The sequence below is a fragment of the Westerdykella ornata genome (genome assembly GCF_010094085.1).
Source record: "Westerdykella ornata strain CBS 379.55 unplaced genomic scaffold EI97scaffold_7, whole genome shotgun sequence".
NCBI classification, from domain to species: domain Eukaryota; kingdom Fungi; phylum Ascomycota; class Dothideomycetes; order Pleosporales; family Sporormiaceae; genus Westerdykella; species Westerdykella ornata.
Genome location: NW_022986857.1, coordinates 468045 through 491547, shown reverse-complemented (window position 1 = coordinate 491547; position 23503 = coordinate 468045). Strand labels below are relative to the sequence as shown.

General features: G+C 52.2%; 10 protein-coding genes across 10 annotated transcripts; 2 read left to right on the top strand and 8 right to left on the bottom strand.

Moving 5' to 3' along the window:
• Positions 1–119: 119 nt before the first annotated feature.
• EI97DRAFT_441518 (uncharacterized protein) lies at positions 120–2270 on the bottom strand (the record flags this gene model as incomplete). The annotated part of the gene is made up of 1 exon (XM_033799703.1): positions 120–2270. One exon carries the CDS (start codon positions 2268–2270, stop codon positions 120–122), a length of 2151 nt encoding a protein of 716 aa, XP_033655010.1.
• A 528-nt stretch (positions 2271–2798) lies between these two features.
• Positions 2799–3637, bottom strand: EI97DRAFT_292862 (uncharacterized protein). The gene is made up of 3 exons (XM_033794465.1): positions 3470–3637; positions 3151–3415; positions 2799–3095 (listed from the first exon to the last, which is right to left on the bottom strand). The coding sequence occupies exons 1-2, from the start codon at positions 3547–3549 to the stop codon at positions 3214–3216; spliced, it is 282 nt and encodes a 93-aa protein (XP_033655009.1). The 5' UTR covers positions 3550–3637; the 3' UTR covers positions 2799–3095; positions 3151–3213.
• Positions 3638–4200: 563 nt separating this feature from the next.
• EI97DRAFT_375112 (PLC-like phosphodiesterase) lies at positions 4201–6369 on the top strand (the record flags this gene model as incomplete). Its single annotated transcript, XM_033795486.1, has 4 exons — positions 4201–4647; positions 4698–5499; positions 5544–5635; positions 5686–6369. The coding sequence occupies 4 exons, from the start codon at positions 4201–4203 to the stop codon at positions 6367–6369; spliced, it is 2025 nt and encodes a 674-aa protein (XP_033655008.1).
• A 4482-nt stretch (positions 6370–10851) lies between these two features.
• Positions 10852–13721, bottom strand: EI97DRAFT_432337 (heat shock protein-like protein). Its single transcript, XM_033798143.1, has 9 exons — positions 13439–13721; positions 13332–13382; positions 13146–13272; positions 12931–13096; positions 12581–12879; positions 11980–12527; positions 11807–11884; positions 11491–11754; positions 10852–11438 (listed from the first exon to the last, which is right to left on the bottom strand). Exons 1-9 carry the CDS (start codon positions 13479–13481, stop codon positions 11170–11172), a joined length of 1845 nt encoding a protein of 614 aa, XP_033655007.1. The 5' UTR covers positions 13482–13721; the 3' UTR covers positions 10852–11169.
• A 66-nt stretch (positions 13722–13787) lies between these two features.
• Positions 13788–15157, bottom strand: EI97DRAFT_416371 (putative ubiquitin conjugating enzyme). Its single transcript, XM_033796891.1, has 4 exons — positions 14889–15157; positions 14825–14836; positions 14623–14772; positions 13788–14542 (listed from the first exon to the last, which is right to left on the bottom strand). Exons 1-4 carry the CDS (start codon positions 14913–14915, stop codon positions 14276–14278), a joined length of 456 nt encoding a protein of 151 aa, XP_033655006.1. The 5' UTR covers positions 14916–15157; the 3' UTR covers positions 13788–14275.
• Positions 15158–15846: 689 nt separating this feature from the next.
• EI97DRAFT_374814 (uncharacterized protein) lies at positions 15847–16925 on the bottom strand (the record flags this gene model as incomplete). The annotated part of the gene is made up of 2 exons (XM_033795471.1): positions 15847–16586; positions 16637–16925. The coding sequence occupies 2 exons, from the start codon at positions 16923–16925 to the stop codon at positions 15847–15849; spliced, it is 1029 nt and encodes a 342-aa protein (XP_033655005.1).
• Positions 16926–17935: 1010 nt separating this feature from the next.
• On the bottom strand, positions 17936–19736 carry EI97DRAFT_500420 (S-adenosyl-L-methionine-dependent methyltransferase). The gene is made up of 3 exons (XM_033802663.1): positions 19222–19736; positions 18590–19162; positions 17936–18527 (listed from the first exon to the last, which is right to left on the bottom strand). Exons 1-3 carry the CDS (start codon positions 19468–19470, stop codon positions 18003–18005), a joined length of 1347 nt encoding a protein of 448 aa, XP_033655004.1. The 5' UTR covers positions 19471–19736; the 3' UTR covers positions 17936–18002.
• Positions 19737–20096: 360 nt separating this feature from the next.
• On the top strand, positions 20097–21211 carry EI97DRAFT_292447 (DUF924-domain-containing protein). The gene has a single exon (XM_033794462.1). It carries the CDS (start codon positions 20187–20189, stop codon positions 21090–21092), a length of 906 nt encoding a protein of 301 aa, XP_033655003.1. The 5' UTR covers positions 20097–20186; the 3' UTR covers positions 21093–21211.
• Positions 21045–22665, bottom strand: EI97DRAFT_292530 (uncharacterized protein). Its single transcript, XM_033794464.1, has one exon. The coding sequence runs from the start codon at positions 22255–22257 to the stop codon at positions 21295–21297; it is 963 nt and encodes a 320-aa protein (XP_033655002.1). The 5' UTR covers positions 22258–22665; the 3' UTR covers positions 21045–21294.
• On the bottom strand, positions 22653–23431 carry EI97DRAFT_432332 (uncharacterized protein). The gene is made up of 3 exons (XM_033798142.1): positions 23368–23431; positions 23180–23310; positions 22653–23121 (listed from the first exon to the last, which is right to left on the bottom strand). The coding sequence occupies exons 1-3, from the start codon at positions 23373–23375 to the stop codon at positions 22982–22984; spliced, it is 279 nt and encodes a 92-aa protein (XP_033655001.1). The 5' UTR covers positions 23376–23431; the 3' UTR covers positions 22653–22981.
• Positions 23432–23503: the final 72 nt, after the last annotated feature.

Here is a 23503-nt window from a genome sequence, read left to right as displayed (position 1 = left end):
GTGGCGGAGAACCTTCTGTTACCACCAGACATCAGATAGCATATGAATATGTATAGATACTGTCTCGTTATTCGGAGAGATTTCTTGCTCCCAGCACCATGGGAGCATCAAAACAGACCCTAAAACAACAACTCAACATCCCTCAACTCTGTGAAACCTCCACCCCTATTAAGATTGACCTCCCTCTTCCCACCTTTGAAGTACCACATAACGGCCGCTTCAACCCCTAAATCCCCATACTCGACCCTCAACGTCCTACTCTCTTTATCCGTTTTCAGCAGAATCTCAACTGCCTTTCCGTCCGCCCCTTCACCGTTATAATACGTAAATCGACTCTCTGGGACTCCCCAACTGGGGAACAATTCAATAGTAAGAAATGCTTGCCAGTCTTCAATCCACTTCGCATTCCCTTGGTAGATGTCACCTCGCGGGATGATAGCGCCCTGCTTCACGTAGACGGGTATACTATCGACGCCGACGAAAACATCTGCTGTGGTCCCCGCATCATGGACCGACGTCTTGTTGAAATACTCAATGTACTTCTCCGACGGTCCCACGGGAAAGTACACACTCCGCCTCCCTCCCTCAGTAACAATTGGCGCCACGAGGAACTGTTCCCCAAAGAAATAACTGTCCCCTACGTCCCATGTGCTATCATCCGTCGGCGCCTCGAGGAACAGTGCCCGTATGATCGGGACACCCGTTTTGTGATTTACATACGCATATGACTTGATATACGGCGTCAGATCTGCGTGCAGATTCGCCGTCAGTTTGAGCACGTCGACGGTCCGCTGCGTATACGGTGGGTACCACGGTGTATGTCCCGTTCCGAGCATGAGTTCGTAAACTGGCGAGAAAGCGGAGAACCACATCCAGCGTGCCCAGACCTCTTCCGTAGGCGTCAATTCACCTTGTCTGGTATATCCTCCCGTGTCAGATCCCCATATCCCGAACGCGATGAGGCCGGAGCGAATACCGCTGGCCACAGAGTACGCCAATCCTGTAAAGTTGCCATGCGAGTCGCCGTTCCAGATATGCGTGACAGCACGGGAGCGATCTATCGCGCTCCGAGCAAAATTGTAGAAGTGCGACGGACCCCATTTTTTAACCATGGAAGCGTAGGCTAGTTGGAGGAAAAGCGACATTTGGATATTCTGCTCATAGTCAGGCATTTCGCCCTCTTCACCGCGGTCGATCTTATAGCCTTTGACGCCGACGGAGGGGAAGTATTCGAGCCTCTTCTCGAAATAGTCGTAGGCGGCTGCGATGGAGAGGTTTAGTGCAGGCCCTAGACCTCCAATTGGGGGTACAGAGGTGACGAATTGCCAGTTGTTTTCTAAGCTCTTGTTGTAGAGTTCCGTGCCCAATTGCCCACGATTAGCGATCCAGACACTAAAATCGATGCCGGAGGCGCTCAAGTTCGCTATGAAGCCCTTTGAGTCTGGATAGAATTTTGGGTCGAAGTCAAAGTTCCCCCACGACCGATTGCCCGTTCCATATGGCCTATCCGCGAACACCGACGTCGCCCGGATTTCATTATCATACAAATGGTTTAAGACATCGTATATGTTTTCTTGCGCATTCGATACACTACCGTGAAAGTCTTGCGTGAAGTCGTCCGACCAAAATGTGGGGCCTAGGCCAGAGGTAGGGGGGATCTCCGAACGCGCGGAGAGTGGTGTGTACTGTTCGATGATGGACTTGTAGTCGTTCTCCTGTGTGGGCAAGATAATGTAATAGACGAGGGTGCTGCTATTGAAGATGAACTGCGCCTGCCCCGGAGTTGTGAAGTCAAAAGATCCCATTCGAAGAGTGTCTGCGTAGACGCCATATCCAGCAGATGTGAGGAAGAAAGGCGCACGTGCATTGACCCAGTTGATTCCCACGTTGCTTCCCACGCCTTTCAAGTCGAAGGAAACGTCCTTGTTCGTGATTTGGTAGTTGAAGGGGTATTCCCAGACGCCATAGAAATGCGCGTCGGGCTCAGTTGTGAAACGCGCACCATGGAAAGCTGAAAAGGTGTTCAGTTCGACCTTGGCAATTGTGGGCGTGATCAAACTGTATGCGAGGCCCTTGCTGGAATTCGTAAGCGCAGTAACTGTGGTATTGTGGTTTCCGGCGAGGATGGCGGAGTTGTGCACGATTCTTCTATTGCCTGTTGATATGACAAGGCCGTATTCCGGGGTGAAACTGATCGTGTAATTGCTGTAGCCACAGCAGACCGTGGGTAGTAGGAGCAAGAAGCTCAGGTAGGTTTGCACGGAGACCATCTTGTACAGCTTCTCTGAATCTCCCCCTCCGGGTCAGCTTGACGCATCGACATTAGTTATATGATCAGCCTCCAAATCCCCAACAGTTGACGATACGGTACTCAATATACCGATACTGCGCCGAATTGATATACTGATCAGCGAAAAACAACGCGTGGTGCAGTGCCCGGGAGCATTTTTTCCGCAGCACTTCACGCGGGCTACACATAACAGCATGCGCGTTCGCAGGAGCGGAATCTATCTCAGGAAGCTTTAGGGACTGGCATGCCCCACTTCATGCGGAGCAAGCTGGGAATTGTTTGTAGAGTCAAGCTTCAGGCTAAATTGCGATAGAATGGTACTCGCCTAGTGTGCGATGCAATATCGGTTTTCGGTGTATGTCTTGCGAAAGAGAATTATCATAGAGTACCTATGGTAGAACTAGGCAAGCATCCCGACCACTAGGCCCGCAAGGGGGTTGCGAGGCTCTTATGTCGTATGGCTTCACACGCGGTTGACAGGATAAGTGTGATCTCCACTGGGAACCATAGACATTCGAATGATTAGATAACAAAGTCAAGGCATAGTGTTAATCGTGTTACTCACAGTAGGCTAGGTAATTCTGAACGCCGACTGGAGCATTTTCCAACGTTTCGTTCTCGACTTAGGAGGAATGGAGGAATAAAGCACTGCATCCTAGCCGGATAAGGCGGCACTTTCCTCTGGCTCCTAGGTGCTTCAATGCCTATGATGTTGTTCAGTTGGCAAGATTCTTCTATTCGGCACATGGGGACCAGAACTCGTCAATGCTGCAAACAGTAATCAGCTGCTGCGTCAGAGTGTTCCCGATGGGCTAGTCAGAATTATCATGTACCCGTCTATTCCATTATCGTGTGCTCACTGCAGCTTCAACGCCAGATACGCTCCAGATTGTGGATCCAGTGAATCAAGGCAAAATCGAACCTCACTCCCCGATAACGTATGTGCAGCCTTCGTCACCAATCCATACTTCATGCACTCGCTTGGCGTCAACATCGAGCCTGGCGCCAGGACCGAAAGTCTCCCTCTTCGGATTCGGATCTTGTGGGTATGAGATGGTCAATCGGCCACTCAAAATAAGGTGGGTAGTCAAACCAGCGTGCGAATGGGGAGGATAATGAGCATTTCTGCTTGACTGAGTCAGACTCCACAAGTGGTCGGAACGTTGGTCACAGACTCACGGTCCATCAGTCCATGTGAATACATGTTCGAATCCCCACGACCGCACCTCATTCTCCGCTTCTCTGCGTGACTTGGCCATGCTGTTTGAAAGTGTCGCACAAATGTAAAAGGACCGATGATGCAGCGGGGGAACGCATGTGAAAAGGTCGATTCAGGTACCTAGGTTCAGGATATTTCCGGTGACGTCGTCAGCTTGGCGGGGCTGTTTACTCCTGCACAGCCAAAGATTAAGATTCATCACAACACTCGGGTGTACAGCTACCAAAAAATCTCATTGTCAATCCGCCAATCCACGCTCAAGAAGCTGCCGCAGCCCTTCCGTACTGTCAATATGTCTCAGGAGTTGAAATTCATAAAACGGGTGCCAAGACGGTGATGAATGCCCCTGCCGCACCACGGTTGGTTGTTTGGCCCCTGATATCTAATGGCTTGGTGGTCAGTTTTCCCACCACTGTTTCCCTCAACTTCAAACGCAAAGTATAGATCTCACCGGTGCAGCTGAGCTCGAATCTGGAGTTTGAAGGCTGAGTGAGACAGGTAAGTATAGATATACAGGATGCCTGCCTTACGCCTTCCTAAGTGCCAACTCACCCCTGCATGTCCGTTTGCTAATCCGCGGGAGCAGCTGAACGGTGCATATCAAGACCCCCAATCTCACCCAGCTTCTTGCGTACTGTTGCTCGCCTCATAGTTATTCTATCGTATCATCACCTACGAGTAAAGAAGTCCCATGGCTGCCCCCGCTCCTCCTGCGCCTGCGGATCACAAGTTAGGCGTTCCCAAACTCGACGAACCGCAGCTCCAGGCTGGCGGAGGCACAGCTTCTGCCACGTCCCAAGCCCGCACTGTCAAACACCTCTCCGATATCTTTGCTAGATGCCTCAAAGCCGAGTACGAAAGTCTGAACAAACGCTATAATTTCGGCACAAAGGAAGGAATTGCGGCATGGCTCGCTGAGGAACAGCAGGGCCCAGCACAGGATGTGGACTTGTTGAAGGATGGGTCCTTGTCTGCTTTTGTTGGTTACTATATGTCCGGGTCTGCGAATGTTATGAAACCGCCTCCGCCGCTGGACGACTCGTATCCTATTTCCAATTACTTCATATCGTCAAGTCACAACACGTACCTTACCGGAAACCAACTGTCCAGTGAATCGAGCGTAGATGCGTACAAGAACGTATGTGCAACTGTTCTTCCTACTGGCCACCTTTAACCTTAGCCTTCTAGGTCCTCCTCCGGGGATGCCGTTGTGTCGAAATCGACGTCTGGGATGGTGAACCCCCTTCCAGTTCCAGCTCGGAAGATGAAGATGAGTCGGTAGCGGCCAAGCCCAAGAAAGAGAAGAAAGAGAAGAAAGAGCTAGGATTCCGTAAGCGGCTAGAGCTGCGCTTCGGACGGAAAGGTTCACCTCCGCCTGAGGAGAAATCGCCGCCGAAGAATCCCTCTCTGCCTGACGGCAATGGTTCAGCAAGAGAGACCCCCTCGCGCTCGAATAGTTCTACCAACCGTGCGGAGCCCAGAGTACTCCATGGATATACTTTGACCAAGGACACCACTTTCAGAGCAGTTTGCGCCACTATCCGCGATTATGCGTTTGTCTCCTCCGATCTCCCTTTGATAGTCAGTCTGGAGGTGCACACCAGTCCCGAGCAGCAAGAAATCATGGTCGAAATCATGACCGAATACTGGAAAGGCATGCTCGTAGACCTACCACTAGACCCCTCTCAATCCTCTGAGGAACTTGAACTCCCCCTCCTCAAAGACCTCAAGAGGAAGATCCTCATCAAAGTCAAGCGTGCAGCAAAGCACCCCGCGGATTCCGACGCCCGTCCAACGACTTTGCAGGCACCCGCAGAGGAACCTAGGAGGAGTAATAGCGCTACTTCGACTTTGACGAGTTCTTCTGATGACCTTCCGGATGCGGCGAAGAAGCCACCTGCACCGAAGGCCAAGATAACAGAGGCTCTGGCGAAGCTGGGAATATATACTGGCGGATATACCTTCAAGAGCCTCGAACAACCAGGCATGTGTTGGTTACATTCAGTGTGACAATCGCTGACCGTGAAATAGAAGCTAAGATTCCTACACACGTCTTCTCACTCTCCGAGAAAGCTCTGATGGAGGTTCATGAGACCCAGCAGGCAGCACTATTCAAGCACAACAAGGTTGGTGATTCGCCTGACCATTGTGATAAACATCCCCTGATTCGGACCAGCACTTCTTCATGCGCGCATATCCAAAGGGACTTCGCCTGAACTCTTCGAATCTGAACCCTTCAGTATTCTGGAGAGCAGGAGTCCAGATCGTTGCACTCAATTGGCAACGTTGGGATGGCGGCATGATGCAAAACGAAGCCATGTTTGCGGGCACCGCCGGCTGGGTGCTCAAGCCGGAAGGATATCGCAGCACGAGCAACGAAGCGACACAAAAGACGGCTATCCCACACCACAACCTGGACCTAAGCATAGAATTCATCGCTGGTCAAGACATCCCGTTGCCAGAAGAAGAAGATGATAAGAGTTTCCATCCTTACGTGAAGGTCGAGTTGCACGTTGAGAAGCACGAGGAGAGAGAAGGCGAGCCGGTTCCCGGAGGCGGGAAAAAAAAGGGTGGAGAGTACAAACTGAAGACGAAGACGCAGCACTCGCAGAACCCCGATTTGGGACGGGAAATTATCAAGTTTGAGGGCGTCAGAGGTGTCACTGAGGAGTTGACCTTTGTCAGGTACGTTACATATCTTTTCCGCATTTCAGTGTTCCGTGATTGTTTCCGGAAGCATGTTGGTCTGCAATCACCCCTTCTTTCTTCCTTCCGGGTAGGGTTGAGAGAAAATTTGATCTCTCGCTTCTATGTTCCTTTCTCAGAGTCGTGCGTCTGCGAGCTGGGATGGTTTCCATAGTGGACTGGGATCGGAGCGGCAAGCAGCGTCTGCGCGGCTCAAAAAAAACGGCCTCACGTGGCTGCAGCTTGTGTAGCCACGATGTGAGGGGCTGAGTGTCTCGGCCACGATCAGTCTCGTGCCGTATCTGCTTTCTCGAAGTCTCCGTTTTTCGTCATTCCTTAAGCTTTTGGGAAAACGCCTAACATCGCTCCAAGGTTCAAAGTTATGGACGACGACCGTCTTCGCGATGACCTCGCCGCCTGGGCATGCTTCCGGCTCGACCGCTTTCAACCCGGTCTCCGAATGCTGCATCTTTACGACTCCAACGGTGTTATCACCGGGGGCGTGCTGCTCGTGAGGATCAGGAAGACGATTAGTCCCGTCAAGTCAGTGTAACTTGGCGGACACGTGCATTTAGCAACCCATTCGACCTCATTCTCATGCAAAGACGCGTGGACTAGGAACGAGGCATGACGAGGCCAATGTGGCACATAGCATTTTCCGTTCAATGGGATCAGGTTCACAGAGAGACGGGCTCTTATTGCTAAATCCCCGCTTCCTGCGAGGCATCATCCATGTCGGGGATGCGGACCCGTGTGAAGCGCAGAAAAATGGAAATTATGCTAGTAACTTGAATGATTTTCTCGCACGGCTTCTTCTCCTTTAGAGTGAGTCGTTGGACAACTCAGTAGTGAAATGCGTTGGCACAGAGGTCTGATTGCTGGTATTGTTCCTTCCGGTTGATACACAAATCGAATACCTCCCCGTAGCAGACAGGACGCGTACGCGTACGCGTACACGAGCTAGATGACTTTGCTAAAGCCCGCCAAAAGCGAAATAGTCCACATTTTCGTGGGTGTATTACCGGACCCAAGACGTGGCGGGTACTGGGCTCGAGGTAACCGAGTCTCGTCAGATGTGACACAGGCTGGTCGAGTGCTGGTCTCATACATTGCAGCCGGGAGCGAGCATGAGCGGAAGATTTACAATATGGAAAGGCGGTCCACTTGCACGGTTGAACCTCCGCCCCACGGTGGGTGGCCGGACATGTGCGCTGGCGGGCCTGGCTACACTACGCTCTCCCGTACGGTGGTATGCCGGAGGCATTGTGGTGTCGAGCTGCAGGGGAGGGGTTGGTTTGAAGCACGAACAGAGACAGAAAGACATGGTTGAGCGAAAGTGGCGGAAGCCAAGCAATGATAATGAGATCGAGCAATCGAGCGGGATTGCAATGACCTTACCACGAGTTTCGGATACTAGGTGGTGGCTGCAATGCTACTCTATCAGGAGCAAAGATTACGGTAATTCTATGAATACTACCACAGTAGGAGACACAAAGAACGTAGGCAAGAACAGTGAATATGTCGTTATCCAGGCACCAAGCAAGTGTCGGATAAGGCTGTGAGATTAGAATTTCACGAAGGTACAAGAACTTACAAAGCGTGGAGCAAGGTATCGCAATATCCATTGTATGTGATGTGCAACTTTCGTATCCGCTACTGTAGGCAGCCCCCACGAAGCAACTGTCATGTAGAGGGCCGTGGGGAATCGGTGTCGCAAGACATGGATGTCGAAGTGAAAATGAGTTTATACGGAAGGCTTTCAGAAATATCTTCGTCCCCAACATACCTAGGTAACATCTGAGACGAAGCTCTTGGAGGATTACTTATCAGTAGGGCAGCACTGAAGAGAAGATGTAGTGAGTGCTGTCTGGAGGAATATCTATCAGAAACTCGGCAGCACGGAAGAGGTATAATCAAGACCCATTGTCATCTGTTCAGGACCGTGGTAATAGGATCAAAACCGCGTTTCGTGTACTGGTGCCAGTGAACCCAAATTGCGACATCGTTTCTAGCGAGAACACAGGGGGTCCGGCTTGAAACAGAGACGTCATCTGAACAGATACGATTTCTGCGCAAGTGAGCTGTTAGACAGGCCCGAATTTCCTTCGGGTGGGTTTAGAAACGCGGAGAGCGTACGCAGTGTGGCGAGGAGGTACATTGTTACGCCGCGTACGGCCATGGCTGCGGGTTCATGAAATCTCCCTGAACAGTGGAGCCGAGGGCGCTGTACTCTTTGTAAGACTGTGGAATTAAGAGAACTCGACAATGTCAAAATCGGAATTGCCGGTCTTGAAGGCTGAACTGATGGTGAAGTAGTGAGATGGCTTACACTTCGCATGCGGGAAATACTGGGTGACACTGACAGAATCTTCTGTGGTGCGGAATGTCCGGAAGCAAAGGTAGCACGTAGCGATGCCTCGTGATTCTTGTTGAAAGGGAAGTTGGGCTAGAGAATGATGTTGTACCTCTGAGGATTGCCTGGAGGCTCTCGCAGTGTCGAGCCATGTATGGCACCTGCCAATAGTCGTAGTAACCCAGCAAGGTGCTGCAATAGTCACTCTTCCTCTCCCAGAGTGCAGTCTTTTACAACGTACTTGTCGTTTCCCCTACTATCTAGCTCAGCTCTTGTTGATCTTCAACCCAGGGACAGTACTCACGTATCAGGCGCGGGTACCCCTGCGTGAGATCAAGAACAAACCCGTTAGCACGAGTAGCCAAGATAACAATCCGTGAGGTCTACTGATGCCAAAGTCGTGGGGTGAAACCGGATCATGGCATGGAGTTGTGTAACGAGACCAACGGCGGTGCATAAGTGCTTTTCGCTGTGGACCTGTAGCATTGACCAGTAAGAACTATCTGGGACCACATGGACCTTGTTGGAAGTAGAGGCATCAGAGCAGATAACCCGTGGACGTGGTTGCACTTCGATGCGGGTGGCGCTGTTCCTTGTCTAGCGTCCCATGCTTGATCTGCGAAAAAGTGACAAGTCACTTTCTTCTCTCGACGAGACCCATTTCCATTCTTTTGACCTGTACTTTCTGTCTACCGGTCAGTCGAAAGATCCGCGTTTACCAAAATATTCGCCCGTAAATGTGAGCTTGCCCAGCTACTCAGCGTTTCATGTTCCGACCAGGCCTGGAGGATACCTCCCACTTGATCCCGAGAGGAGATGGCTCTTCTTTCGTTGTTGGCAAAGTTACCTGCGCTGGCACATTCCAAGCGAAACGCTCATACCTCCAGTGTCCCTATGCAAATCCACGGCAGGCTGCCCTAGTTGAACTCTGAGCACGAAGGTTCGGCAACCAGCCGTTAGAATGAACTCGCCTTCTGAGACTTGGGGCTGTGGTTGAGGTTGGCTGCATATTGTGCGCGGAACAAACACATTTGCCTGGGTTCTGGGCTAGTACCCAGTTACATGTCGCTATGCGATCTCTCCATGGGGATACAATGTACTGGCAGACGGCTACCGGCTAGCACGCCGTGACAGTCGGAAAATTAATTAGTGAAGACGCAAATTCTAGTGACTGCTGAAAGGCTCGTCGCTGGATATAAAACGTCGATTCTCTTCCCTCCGATATATCGTAGTCATCGATCCTCGTCGGCCTCCTAAGTTCAACGCTCACTACCCCAGTCGTAATCCGAGTATTACACACCGTTCACTCCTTTCAGAAGTTTTTCGAGTTGCCGCTCAAATCACGTTCTGCCGTCCACACAATGTGTCTTCGAATTTCCAGCGACAAAATCTGCGCCCCTTCTATGCATGAGGGTGAAGGCATCACGACTTGGCCAGTGAGTGTGGTCTCCTGACATGAAAGCTTATTGCTGATAACTGATACCTTCAGGTTCCTGGTCGGCGATGCCCTGCGTGCTTGGAACGTGGCGACACCGTTTGGGTCATCCCGGGAAAGTGCTGCCCTGTGTGCGGCACTCCTGTCAACTGACGGGAACGGCCATGGTGAGCATACACTCTGATATTTGCATGGTCATTGCTGATGGATGTACAAGTGGCACCAGACACTCGTTTGCAGGGCCATAGGCTTCCATTCTGTACAACAAGTTATCGGATCGATGGGTCATAGATCTGGAGTGGTTCACTGTGAGCATCAGCATCGGCGCTTCATGGTGGGGCTTTTCCTTTCTCCGGAGTGAATGAGCAATTAGACAAAAGTTCTTGCATGTTGGTTTCTGGTGGCTCTGTCAGTTACATAATAGACTGCTTGCCTCAATTCCTTGTCTCCTTCGCCAAATTTGCGATAGCTCCCTGTCTCACAGTTGAAATTTCCAAGACAGGGCGTCCTGCACCGTTCACGCCAAGAAGAAAATGAGCTTCGTTACCCAGACGAGAGAGGGTGAGGTAGCCGGGCTCTACTCGACTGCTGTTCCACACTTACCTAGTACCTGTCGTCGTTGGAGAACCTCAATCACCATAGGAAAATCAATGAGGATATGCCAGGCCATCGTCGTGCGCTCTGCCCAGGCGGGATGAGAGAGTGAAGGCAGACAAGTAGAGATGGAAACCTTGGAATGATCATGGGATTTAGCCAAATATGTCACATATGTCATATAGATAGGAGCCCTCACATAGATGGAAACAGCGACCTACAACGGGAGAATGGCAGATCAAAATGAGACACAGAGGCAAACACGAAACATCAGATTTCATCAGAAAAGGACAAACTCCATTACCCAGATCTAAACACAATCTCAAGGCCGTCATATCTTGCCCCGGCTTCATAAGAAGCTCATGTATCGCAGCAGTGAGATACATGATACTTTTCCATCCGTGAAAGCCATCCATTTCTCACCATGCCGGAGAAAAGCCGTAGGAAAAGAAGGAAAACTGAAGGATATGTAACTCCCGGTCTATTGCTTGCATCTCCCACAAGAATGGGGAGACAGATGCCACAGCCAAATTTTTCCTTCCAACATCATTGGCAAAGAACTTCATTTACCACACGATGCTTCATTGCCACATCTAACGAGTGGAGAAAGCCTTGGTGACGACCCTCTTGAGGGCCAACTCCTTCTTCTTCAAATCCTCGGCGCTAGCATCTTCAATCTCGAGCTGAGCCATAGCGTCGCTGAGAGCGGACTCGATCTTCTCCTTCTGGCCACGCTTGAGCCTGATGGAAGTGGTGGGATCGGAGACCATCTCCTCAACACGGGAAATGTACGACTCAAGTTGTTGCCGCGACTCGAACTTCTTGCTGAAAGCCTCATCGCTGGACTTGAACTTAGCAGCATCTGTAACCGCATTAGTAACTGAGCCGCCTGCAAGGAGTTATCTTATCCTCACCATTGATCATGCTCTCGATCTCAGTAGACGACAGCTTGCCGACAGCGTTCGAGATGGTGATGTTGGCGCTGCGGCCGGAGGTCTTCTCAGTTGCAGTAACCTTGAGGATACCGTTGACGTCGACCTCGAAGACCACCTCGAGGACGGCATCACCAGCCTTCATCGGGGGGATAGGGGCCAAAGTGAACTCGCCAAGAGAGGTGTTGTCCTCACAGTTGACCCGTTCGCCTTGATAAACTGGGAACTGCACCGTTTGCTGGCCATCTGAGGGGTGGGTCAGTAAAATGGTCAAAAGTTAGTTTTCTCGAGCACAAACCTTGAACAGTGGTGAAAGTCCGCTTCTTCAGAGTAGGAACAGTGGTTCCACGCGGTACTACGGGAGCAAATATATTCCCTATAGGTTGATTACGTAAGCAACGATATTACGTAAGCAACGATCACGTGATAGGAGAATAGAAGTCCGTGATACTGTCTTTGGGATGTGCTTACCTTCCATAGCTACACCAAGGGAGAGGGGAACAACATCTAAAAGGAGGAGGTCGGCGGTATCGGCGGAGGTGGCCTTGCCAGAAAGGATACCGGCCTGAACCGCGGCGCCGTAGGCAACGGCCTCGTCGGGGTTGATGCTCTTCTCGAGCTTCTTGCCACCAAAGAAGTCGCTGAGAAGCTTCTGTATCCGGGGAATACGGGTAGAGCCGCCAACCAGCACGATCTCGTCAACCTTGGCCTTGTCAATGCCAGAATCTTTCAGCACCTGCTCAACAGGCTGGAGGGTGCCGTTGAAAGCCTTAGCATTCAGGTCTTCGAAACGAGCACGCGTTATGCTAGCATTGAAGTCCTCGCCATCAAAGAGTGAGTCGATCTCAACAGCAGTCTGGGTGGCGTTGGAGAGAGTCCTCTTGGCACGCTCGCAGGCTGTCCGGAGGCGGCGCAGGGCACGCGCATCACCGCTGATGTCCTTTCCGGTTTTCTTGACGAACTCCTTCTGGAAATGTTCCATAAGATTACGATCAAAGTCTTCGCCGCCCAAGTGTGTGCTGAAGTCCATTAGCCATTTGAAGGTGGTGGGGAAAAACCATGGGAATCTTACTCTCCCGCAGTAGCCTTGACTGTGAACACGCCTCCTTGGATATGGAGAAGGGACACGTCGAAGGTGCCTCCACCGAGGTCGTAAATGAGGACGTTCCTTTCCTTGTCGGACTTCCCAGAGCCAAGACCGTACGCGATCGCGGCGGCAGTAGGCTCGTTGATGATACGCAGAACGTTCAAACCAGCGATAGCACCAGCGTCTTTGGTGGCCTGCCTCTGATTGTCGTTGAAGTAGGCCGGAACCGTGATGACGGCCTTCTCGACCTTCTTTCCAAGCTTAGTCTCGGCAACCTCCTTCATCTGTGCGGGTGTTAGACGCTTATTCCGCGAGATAGTGGGCGCAAACCTCACCTTGCCCAAAACCATGGCGGAGATCTCCTGAGGCGAGAAAACCTTGGTCTCACCAAGGTACTCAACCTGGATCATGGGGTTTCCACCCTGGTCGATGACCTTGAAGGGCCACGACTTGATGTCCTTCTGGACAGTCTCATCCTCGAATCGTCGGCCGATCAAACGCCTGGCAGCATTAGCATGCGCGATCACGGACTCGAGGAGACATTTCTCACTTGACGTCGAAGACAGTGTTCTCTGGGTTCATAGCGGCCTGGTTTTTCGCGGCCTCGCCGATCAGACGCTCCTCGCTCGTGAACGAGACAAACGAGGGGGTCGTGAAGCTACCCTGCTCATTGGCAACTAGCGAAGCAAATCAGTTCTGACGGTTCCCTAGATTTCGAGGTGTGTGGAGTGCGTACTGATCTCGACGTTGGTCCCCTCATAGTTGGCGACGCAAGAATAGGTCGTGCCTGCGGGGTTCAGTTAGCGAAATTTGTTGGAAAACTGGAAGCGCATTATGGCTCACCAAGATCGATGCCGATGGCACCGTCATAAACTTCGTCACTCATGGTTGCGTTTTCGGTATGTATGAAGTGCGAAGGGGGGAAAGAGTGGAGTAGGATGAGAGAGGGTGAGGTGGGAAAGGCGGTCTAATAATTGAACGAACTTTGAGCGCCTGCGCTAGCTCAGAAATTTGTCTGAACTTTTCGAACTCTTGGCGGCGTGCCTCCGGCCAACTCATTTCTCCGGTCCGATGCGCGTTGCCGAGGCCGGTAGGGGTCTCGCCGACGAAGACATTGCCATCCAACAGACGACCGGTGATTTCGGGGGCAATATTTTCGGTGAAGATTGTACCTGGAGACAGTTCCCGGTAGGCATGATTCAAACTTCTCCGATTGGATCGCCCAGTCTAACGGGCGCAAACGGCTTGGCGGCCAGAAATATCTATGCTATCGAAGAGACGTGCTCATTGCTTCTACTTTTCCAGAGAACTCGGGATCTAGTCACGCAGACCCTCAACATAAGGATTCTATATTAGAGATCGGGTAGGCAAAAGAGTCAGCCCAGTAGGAAAAGGGTCAGATCTTCATGCTGCCCTCCGATACATGAGCCATGGAGGAAGCAACAGACGTTGCCCAATGCCTTCGCATTGGCCCTGCCTGTACCATGCAGTTGGACCTCGCACATAACGTAGCAATGCTTGGTACCCCGGCCAGACTCCTTTAAACCTCCTTCAACGCCATGCAACCTTAACGCATTCGCTCCCAAGCAACCAGGTACCAGTGTTCATAATCATCGTTCAAGGCATGATCAAGTAAGCCCTTCTTCCGGGCAGCCATATGGTAGAGTCTCGGCTTCCAATTCAGACCTTGTCATCGTGAAAGACAAAGTTTATATCTCTTGGCCGCTGCCGATTGGTCCTCACGAAGTCCTCGTCGCCAGGCGGCCGCTCGTTCTTCGTATTGCTCGCCAGCATGCTCTGCAGAGCTACGCACACGCTTTCCACATTGTTTACGGGGCTCCATCCCGACTTGTCGAGGAGGTCCAGGCAGATGATTCCGTTTGAGTATATGTGTGGGTGTATGGGAATCGGGTGGGTCTCGTCGCGGACGAAGACTACTTCGGGAGCCTAAGCAGTGTGGTGCACGTTAGCGAAGGAAAGCATAGGTGCATATCGATCGTGATTTCACGAGAGAACAGCAGGCCTACCTCTATGGGATAGCCATTACTGAAGGTAAATTTCAACCGATAAACCTCGCCGTGATAGAGCGGATTATCGTCGACACGAATGTCCATGAGCCATTCCTGGAAGTCGTCGCATTTGATCTTCGTAATACCCGGCGCGAGGTTTTCGTGCATCTGCGGAAGCATTCGTAAGCTTCTTACAAGCCAGGTCCAAGTTGGAGACTACCTTTGTCAACTCCTACGTACGATACATGTCAGCAATTGCTAAGACGTGGGAGTCACAGTCATACCTTCCCTAGTCTCTTTGATGCCAACATGTCGCCTCAATCGCCTGGAAGCACGATATAATGCAGCTTGTACTCGACAGTAAAACTCGAAGGTATCAAATCAGTAGGACAGCCAGGGTTTGAAAGAGCGGGGCACAAAATCGACGGGAGCTTCACGCTGCAAATATACTCAAAGAGACATGTGGAAAGGTCGCGAACAGAATTATGGGACAAACGGAGGAGGCGAACGGGTTGTAGTTGTGTCAAGTGTTTTGTGTAGGCTTTTGGAGGTTCGTCGTCGCGCTTTACTGTGACCTCACGGACAAGCAGAGCATGAGCCAATCAGGAAAGCTCCCCCACACTCACCTGCATTCCAGGCCCTGACCATGCAGGGTATCTCCTAATGGTAATGGTTTGAACACCTTCAATATCACAGGTTTCCAACGTCGGATTGAGCAGCCAGGAAACCACCATATAACAGGCCTTGCGATAGCTACGTAGCGCCTCTATCTAGGTGAATAATAAGCCTCAAAGCGAATCTCCAACTAACAGCAAAATTTCAATTGTAGCCAATCGAGCCGCATCGAATAGGTAAGCTAACCTACAAAGAAGTCACAGGGGATTGTACGCTCGGTGGTGAAAGAGGAGTAGGGTGTGTATATGTTTGTGGGGATGATTGGTCGCGTTGGTTCTCCAGATGCACTTAACCACACACATGTCAGGACATCTGCGAAAACAAGTTGACGGACTTCCACTGACATTCTTACAGTGTCAATTGCCAGTGAAGACAGCCCTACAGCAGGCGCTTCACAGCCAGCTTTTCCAAGTTCTACGCTGGACGAAATACACCCATACCACCCACCATTAATATCTCGTGAATGAACTCACTCCGTTGGGAATTGGAACTAAACGCACCAAAATGAAAACCGGATATGCACAAAAATGCAAGGAGAAGAAAAACAGAGCTCTAACGACTCAATGATCAGGAATAGTATGCGCCCTTCTGGAAGCTCTCAACACCAATGTCACCAATCTTTCCCTCAACTTTAGGTGGTAGCGCCTGAACCTTGCTATCAGTCAGAGTGGCCGTCCTGCTCGCCGGTGGACTGCCCGCTTGACTTCCGCTGGTAATCTGTGCTGGCTGTCGCCTTTGGATCACTTCTAGGTAAACGCCTGGAAGATAGCCCATTTTGCCGTCCCGGGCGCGGCATCGCCACCACTCGGAGGGGTTGCCAAGGGGATCTGATTTGCTGAGTACTGCTACCATGTCGCCTTTCTTTACTGCAAGGTCGAGTCCCTGCACCGAGTTCATGTTGGTATCGGGCGTAAAGTCGTAGAGCACGCGGCAGAACTCCAGCTTGTTCGGGTCAAGCGGTTCGCCAGTCTGCGGATTCTCCAACATCCTCCGCTTCGCTTCCTCCTCCTGTGAGCGGGCAAGAGCCTTGATGAGCTTGCCCATGAGATAAGGTAGACCGAACACGGCTACCATGAACATAATGAAGGGCTTCTTCGACGGCTTGGGGCCTACGGGACTCCCGTCCGGATGGCGTCCGGTAAAGGCGGCGAAGTTGGCTGGCGTGAGCTCTTTCGAGGAGGCTGGAAGTGGCCGCCCTGTGAGTTTTGCGATGGCTGTCCGTATCCAGCGCATCAATGTGAAGATACCAAGGACGGAACCCAGGGTTTGCCGTAGGTTGCCAAATTGCTCTGCAACTGATACCATTGCTGCGGAGGGGTTAGCGCTTGATCCTGCGAATTAACTAACGACAACGTACCAAAGAATGAGGAGTGTGTAGCCATGTAGGTACTTTCCAGCATTTGCGCAAAGCCTCCAAAGGCACCCACTATGCTCTCAATCAGCTGAAACGTTGCCTGTGTGCTCTGGCTGAACGACTGCGTGAGGCTCTGCGGATGGTTTGGATCCATGCCCATTCCACCGTACATGCCGCCCATGCCCATGCCCATCCGGCCGTACATGCCCGCGCCATAACCTCCGCCATACATGGAGCCATATCCGCCTCCAAATGTGGAGTATGGTGACGAATAGGAACTATATCCCCCCATACCACCGTAGGGCGAAGTGTACCGGTTTGCGTTCATGGCGGAGTAGGCTGTGGCATTGCGGTTCGCAGTCGAAGATAATGAGCTTGGTAGGTCAGGCAGTGGCGGCGCTGACGACGATGTGGAGGTCGATGTGGAGGTTGTTGATGTGGTCGTAGGCATGGTTGCTGTTGTGCTTGAGCCCGTAAGGCCTGCAAAGTAATTAGCCCACCGATGCGCCGGGACTGATGGAGGTCAACTCACCAACCGAGGCGCTGGTCTGTCCACCGCTTCTTTCCCAGGGTTTCGGTGGTGATGGAGTTGCCATCTCTACTGATACGGTCGCCACTCAGCGAAGCATAGGAAACGCAGTCGAGTCAGGTTCCCTTTAGAGAGACCGCTCGTGGTGACGTTGACACGGAGGCGACCTGCGGGGACTGGGACGATGACGGTCGCCTTTTCAAGGGTTGAGAAAGGAGAACAACGACACAATAACGCCAGAACACTTGAGCCCAGAGGAGGAAAAGTGAAAACGAGATGGAGGTTGAGAGGAGGTCGGAGTGTGGGGAGGAGTGGATTGCGGAGTCGGCCGTGGTAGCGCGACCAAGGCTTGGTCGCCTCTTCTTTCACAGCCGCGGTCCCGAAGCCTCGGAAGTTTGTCGTCGTGCTCAGCGGCTCACATGTCTAGCCACTGCTGACTCAGGAGAACGCCAAGTAATCGGGACGCAAGAGGCGTCGCCTTTCACAGTCCAGGCTGGAATGACTTGCAATTTCCAGCATCGTGCTTCGTCAAGCCATCATTCCATTTTCCATACCTCGTGGGGGACCTAGTTGTAGGCTCGCCATTGACTCCAACTGCAGAGAGCCCAGTGGAGGAGCCAGCGATCCATTGCATTGGGATCGCAATATACCTACAAAGTGTAAATAATGTGCGGGAGATGTTGTGGGTCCATCAGGTGCAAGAATATGAAGAGTAACCACCAAATGCGAAATATCGGAGAAGGGTAAAAAGAATACGTTCGATCTATTAGAGCCGATCTACTTGCTGAACAGAGTTTTATCCCCTTCATCTCTTTTAAATTTCCCCAGACATTCTCTAGTTCACCCCCTCCAGACAGCTTCCACCACCGCATAAAAAGCCACAGCATTCGACTTCACACTCGTGACATCGAACCTCTCATCCGCGGCTTTGAAAATCTCTTTCCAAGCGCTCACCGGTCTCTCCCTGTTATTAAACAGTGCCATAACCCTCAGATCCGTAGCAGACCCCATTCCCCTCACTATCCGCGGCAGCTGATTCGCATCCTCACTGTCCTCTTCCGCGCCTACATACTCAATGAAGATGACACGAGCTCCAGGCTTCAGAGCGGGAATCTGAGCACGCAACAACTTGACGGCTTCCTCATCTGGCCAGTCGTGTAGGATAAGTTTGAGGAGGTAGACGTCCGCTTCGACCGGTTGCGGCTGGAACATGTCGTGGGCCATGAATGAGACGCGGGATGCGAGGTCCGAGGGGAGGTTCTGCTCGAAGACTGGGGCTACTTGAGGGAGGTCTTGGACCACGAGCTCGAGGTCGGAGAATTTCTTTGCCAGGGTGAAGGCATCGTGACCGGCCGACCCGCCGATCTGTATACGGAGTCAGAAGACTGTGTACGTATGTCGAAGAGTATGGAGCGGTGATGACTTACATCAACAACCTTTGCTTTCCCCAGAGCACTCCAGTCGTACGCATTCAGAACCACGCCCTCCAGGCCGAAGATCTCTTTCAAGAAATCCATAAAGACGGTGAACTCCCTCTGCCTCCACCCCTTCTTTTCCCCTTCCCCGTCATTCTCCAACATCTCCCACGTGTTCTTGAACTTCCCAAACTGGCCCCCACTGTACAGCAACGCAAACGCCGTCTCATCAATATTCTTCGGCAGCGCAGGCTTCCCCTGACTATACCTTTCCAAGGCGAAATGCAGCGCCATCAATGGCCCACCGGACAGTTCCAAAGTTGTAGTCAGCAACGCACGTAGGCCCTTGGAGCGAGCCAGTGGCGCAGATCGGAAGGAGTGCTTGACGCGCGAGGCCGATCTGCCTGGCTCCGTCTCCTCGAAGATTCGCAGCGTTGAGGCATGCCTTACGAAGCGTTTGACGACCTCCTCGGGGAGGTTGGTGTGCTTTGCAATGTCGGCGTAGGAGGCGGTGCCGTCCAGTGGTACGGCATCCCAGAAGTTGAAGTAGTTGAGGACGTTAAGACAGGCGGCATCGGGCATTGCCTTCAGAGGGTCGGTTACTATTACTTTGGAGTATTCGATCCGAGGAGCGGGTAACTCACCGAATGTGCGTAGTTGAAGATGCTCTCCCGCGGGCCTTGGGCCAGGTATATCAGATCCATGCATGTCTGTATGAGAGTCTGACGCTGCATGTAGATATCTGGCGAGGGAGAATCGTAAGATACGGGGCTATCCACATCGAATGTACAAAGAGGGACATTGTTCTCCTTGAGCGTCTTCGTCAACGTGTCAGCGAGCTCTGCGATCTTCGTCGCAAGGCCGTTCAGCGTGACTTCTTCCGAACTGGCCATGATTCTCGATCTTCACAATGTTTTTTCTTTCTTCCAGTGAAAATGACAAGTGATAGGGAAACCCCAGTGCTAAACTCTACACAGCTTCGGGTACCTCGCCTTCTATAAAGGCGTCCATCCGACCAAACACATCCCTCCCCTCCCCACTTCTCCGCTACCGGCCCTCCATGGACCTTCCTGCAACGGGATCGTCCCTAGAGTGCGACGTGGATAGTGTCCCGCCCTTAGATGAAGGCTACTGGGCGTACGCGCACCCTAGAACTGCAGCCGGAGTGATCTACGGGATCTGATTAGATTATCTGATCCATCTGATAAAAATTTGCGACGCCAGTGCAGGGCTAAGTCCTTGGCAGGGAATGAGGTGTGGAGCTTCGGCTGTCGCGAAGTCGGACTTTGGGTGAGGTACCGGGGGAGGGTGGGGTTCTCTCGGTGCTTGTCTTAGCTGGCCAACATATCCAGCCACATCCAGCATTGAGAGGCCGTCTAATAACATTAAGATACAGTCCAAAACACAGCTATCTAGTACCTACTTTATAACGTAGGGCCATACCTTACGACGCCCTCGAGCTCTGGGATCTGCTGTTCTTGTCTCCACTCGTGGATAGCCCTCATCAAGCCCGGAACATCGTAGACGAACTTCAGCCTGACAATCCGGTGGAACTGATCTTTGCATTATATAAATACCCAGGACCCTCAGTAATCCAACTAACCGCCAGATGCTCACCCGCCTAGTAACACCCGCTCCGCTGCGACTCCTCAACACTTTCTCTAAACACCAACAACCGGTCCTCAAGCCCCCCCAGCTCTCCCGCAAAATGTCCACCTTCACCCTGCCCAAATCCGTCTTCAACCCCTCTCTGTACCACAGAGCCCGAGACATCTGGTTCAAAGACCAGCCTCTCTCCAAACGCAGCGTCGACATCTCCGTCCTCAAGAGGTGGTTCCTCCTCGCCGGCGACGACCGCGACGCCTTCGACTCCGTATGCGCGCGCAACTTCAGCGAAGCCCTCGACGCCATATCCCCAGAGAGGTTTCCGAATCCGTCCGCTGAGCCCTTTTTGCGGGAAATCGAGGATATCCTGGAAGGCAGGAATGCGGACGAAAGAGTAGCAGCGAGGGGCAAAGATGAGGCTGCGTGGACGGCGCTGAGCTTGGTGATTCTGCTGGATCAGATGTCGAGGAATCTGTTTCGCACGAGTGAGGGGCTGCGGAAGGTGTATGCGCATTACGATGTCATTTCCAAGGGCTTTGTTGATGCGCTCATGGCGCCGAAGTCCCCGCTCGGTCGCATCGATGAGTACCCGCTCTGGAAGGACTCGATAGGTTATAGACACTGGTTCTACATGCCCTGGATGCACTCCGAGGACCCGGAGGCGCACGAGCGGCTCGAGACGATATTGGGGAAGTTGTCGGAGGAGGAGAAGGAGGAAGAGGTGCGGGCGTTTATTGCTTCGGAAGTGGATGCTGCCAGGAAACATAAGGATATCATTGATAGGTTTGGGAGGTATCCGCATAGGAATGGAGCACTTGGAAGAGAATCGACAGAAGAGGAGAAGCAGTTTCTGCGGAGTGGAGGCGATACGTTTGGGGTGAAGCAGGATCACGAGGACAAGGCAACATAGGAGAGTGTGTTGTAGGTTGCAGACCCAATTTCGATTGTAGGATATTCATGACGGTCATAATGTCTGGGCATTGAGATACAAGAAAGACGTGACACATCGCAGCAATTTGCCCATATACCCAATCGCGACACTGGCAGGCCAAAACAGCGCGCAAACAAGGCCGTTACATCAAAACATCTCTTCCCGGCCAATCCAAACCTCCTCAGCAGATGATCCCCACCACTCCCTCCTCCTGGGCCTTAACAGCCTCCTCCAAACTGTCCACCTTCTTCATCTTGATCCCCGCTCCAGTCTTCCTCTCCCCCAACACGGCCCCCACAAAAATCACCGAATTTCCATTCAAGGCCTCATAGTAGATAACAATCCCCGCCGCCTTCCTACTCTCCATAACAAGCAGCTTGCGCGCATTGGGCCTCTGACGACTTTGGACCACGATCCAGAACTTTGCGCCCTTGTCCTCTGGAACAACGGCTGTGTCCAGCGCCCGCGAGAGGAAAATACGTGGGAGGTTGTCCTCGAAGGGGATGGGGTCATAGTAGTCTCCACGGTTTCGGGGAGGCCTGTTCGGGTACACGGGGTACTCGTCAAACTCGGTGAGCGTGTGTTTGGTCTCCGAGATGAAAACTCCTTCGGCGGGGTGAGCGAAGAGGCCGGAGTACTTGATGACATCGCGGCGGGTGAAGGGGAAAGTGGTCAGGTAGACGCTGCTCCTGGCTGGGAAGGGAAGGTCGACGACGCCGTCGTAGGTATTTAGCTGAGCGAGCAGTTTGGCAGACGAGTGGATGGCAGGGATGCAGAACGGTTCTGGCTCATCTCTTGCGCGCAGAAAGACGGGATTGGGCCGATTGGGTGAATAGTTACGACGTCCGGGATAGATGGGAACGCGGCGATGGCGGATGGGGCCGTCCAATTCATCGTCGTAGTCGAGCTGGTCTGCGGTGTTGGAGTCTCCAGGGTCGGGTTTGGCTGTGAAAGTATCCTCCTCTGCAGTGTTTTCAAGTTCACTCTTGTCTGTAGTTTCCGTCTCGACGATTGTGTCGGGAGAGGTTCCAGCATTTGTTTCCGTCGCTGGGGATTTGGCATCGGGCTGTGTTGGAGTAATGGTAGAAGCCATTGCGATGGAGGGGATGATGGTCCAGGACTCGCCGTCCACTTGCGAGGTCATATACGAATCTCTTCAAACGGATTAAACACGCCGCAAGACAAGAAAGCGAAGAAGACGTGGAGATGAATGACGAGGAAGAAGTGGAAATGAAGGTTGATATACTTATGTAGAAATCCACAGCTGCTGACCGGAACTCAGCCTTCTGCCTTACAGGTGTGTCAGCTATGCTGCAATGGGACCTAGACATCAGCGAATAGGACCGCGGCATAGGAGTCTGAAGTGGGGGGTTGCCTAGAGCTGAATGAGGATTATTATTATGCTGGTGCATCTTGCCTGATGTCTGCCTTGGGGTCCATTTGCTCTCAGTATCACTGCAGCCCGGGCTTGGCAACCGTCGGCACGTTCCAAGGTGGGAGAAGGGAGATCCGTTCGCCTTGTACACAGTAGGCGTGGCAGTCGTGTGAGGCGCCTTGAATTTCGTGCACCTGGTGTCTAAATATTCCATTGGTGTTGTCGGCGAAGCATTCGATATATGTGGAGAAGCTTCCCAAGTCTCTCTATCACCGTTTAGTAGAAAATAAGAAATGACCGCATATGATGAACGGACGGCAACGAGCTGCACCGACATAACGAATCCCTCCATTCCACGTAACGCCAACGCCCGTCATTGTATTCCAATATAATACAGATATTTACAACCTGCGCATACTGCCGAGACTCGCTGGCTTCGCGGCGGTCCCTTTTCCAGCCGCTACTTCGTTATTGACTGCCCGTCTTCTTGATGCTACGATCTCCTCATTTGCATCTTGTGGGACAAGCTCTCGGTATTGGTGGGCGCTTCCCCTTGAGGTCTTCGGATAGGCTCGGCCGGAACGATGACATCCTCGAACTCGTCTTGGGAAATGGCATGTATGGTGTATGCGTCTGTAGCCATTAGCATTTCCGAGCGTTATGGCAGGTGCATATTCAGAGCTGCACTCACAGATGCTAATGACAATACCGCAGACCGCCGCTCCTGTTATGGTGTTCTTGACAAGATATGGGGCGCGCGCACGCAGCAGAGCGGGCGACGCCCGCATCCTCGCGTCATAGTAAGTCGACTGGAACGGTCGGCTGGAAGAGTCAGATATCAGATAACCTGTACCAGCAAATCACATATCAAGGACATACTAAGGCATGGCGACAGCAGGCTCGCAACCGGCAATGAACAAGGCTCAGGCGCGGGACAGACAATCTGGAATCGTGAACATTCGGAACCATTCGGTGGTGTTGCGGCTCTGCGCACGGGCCACACGGGCTGGGCAAG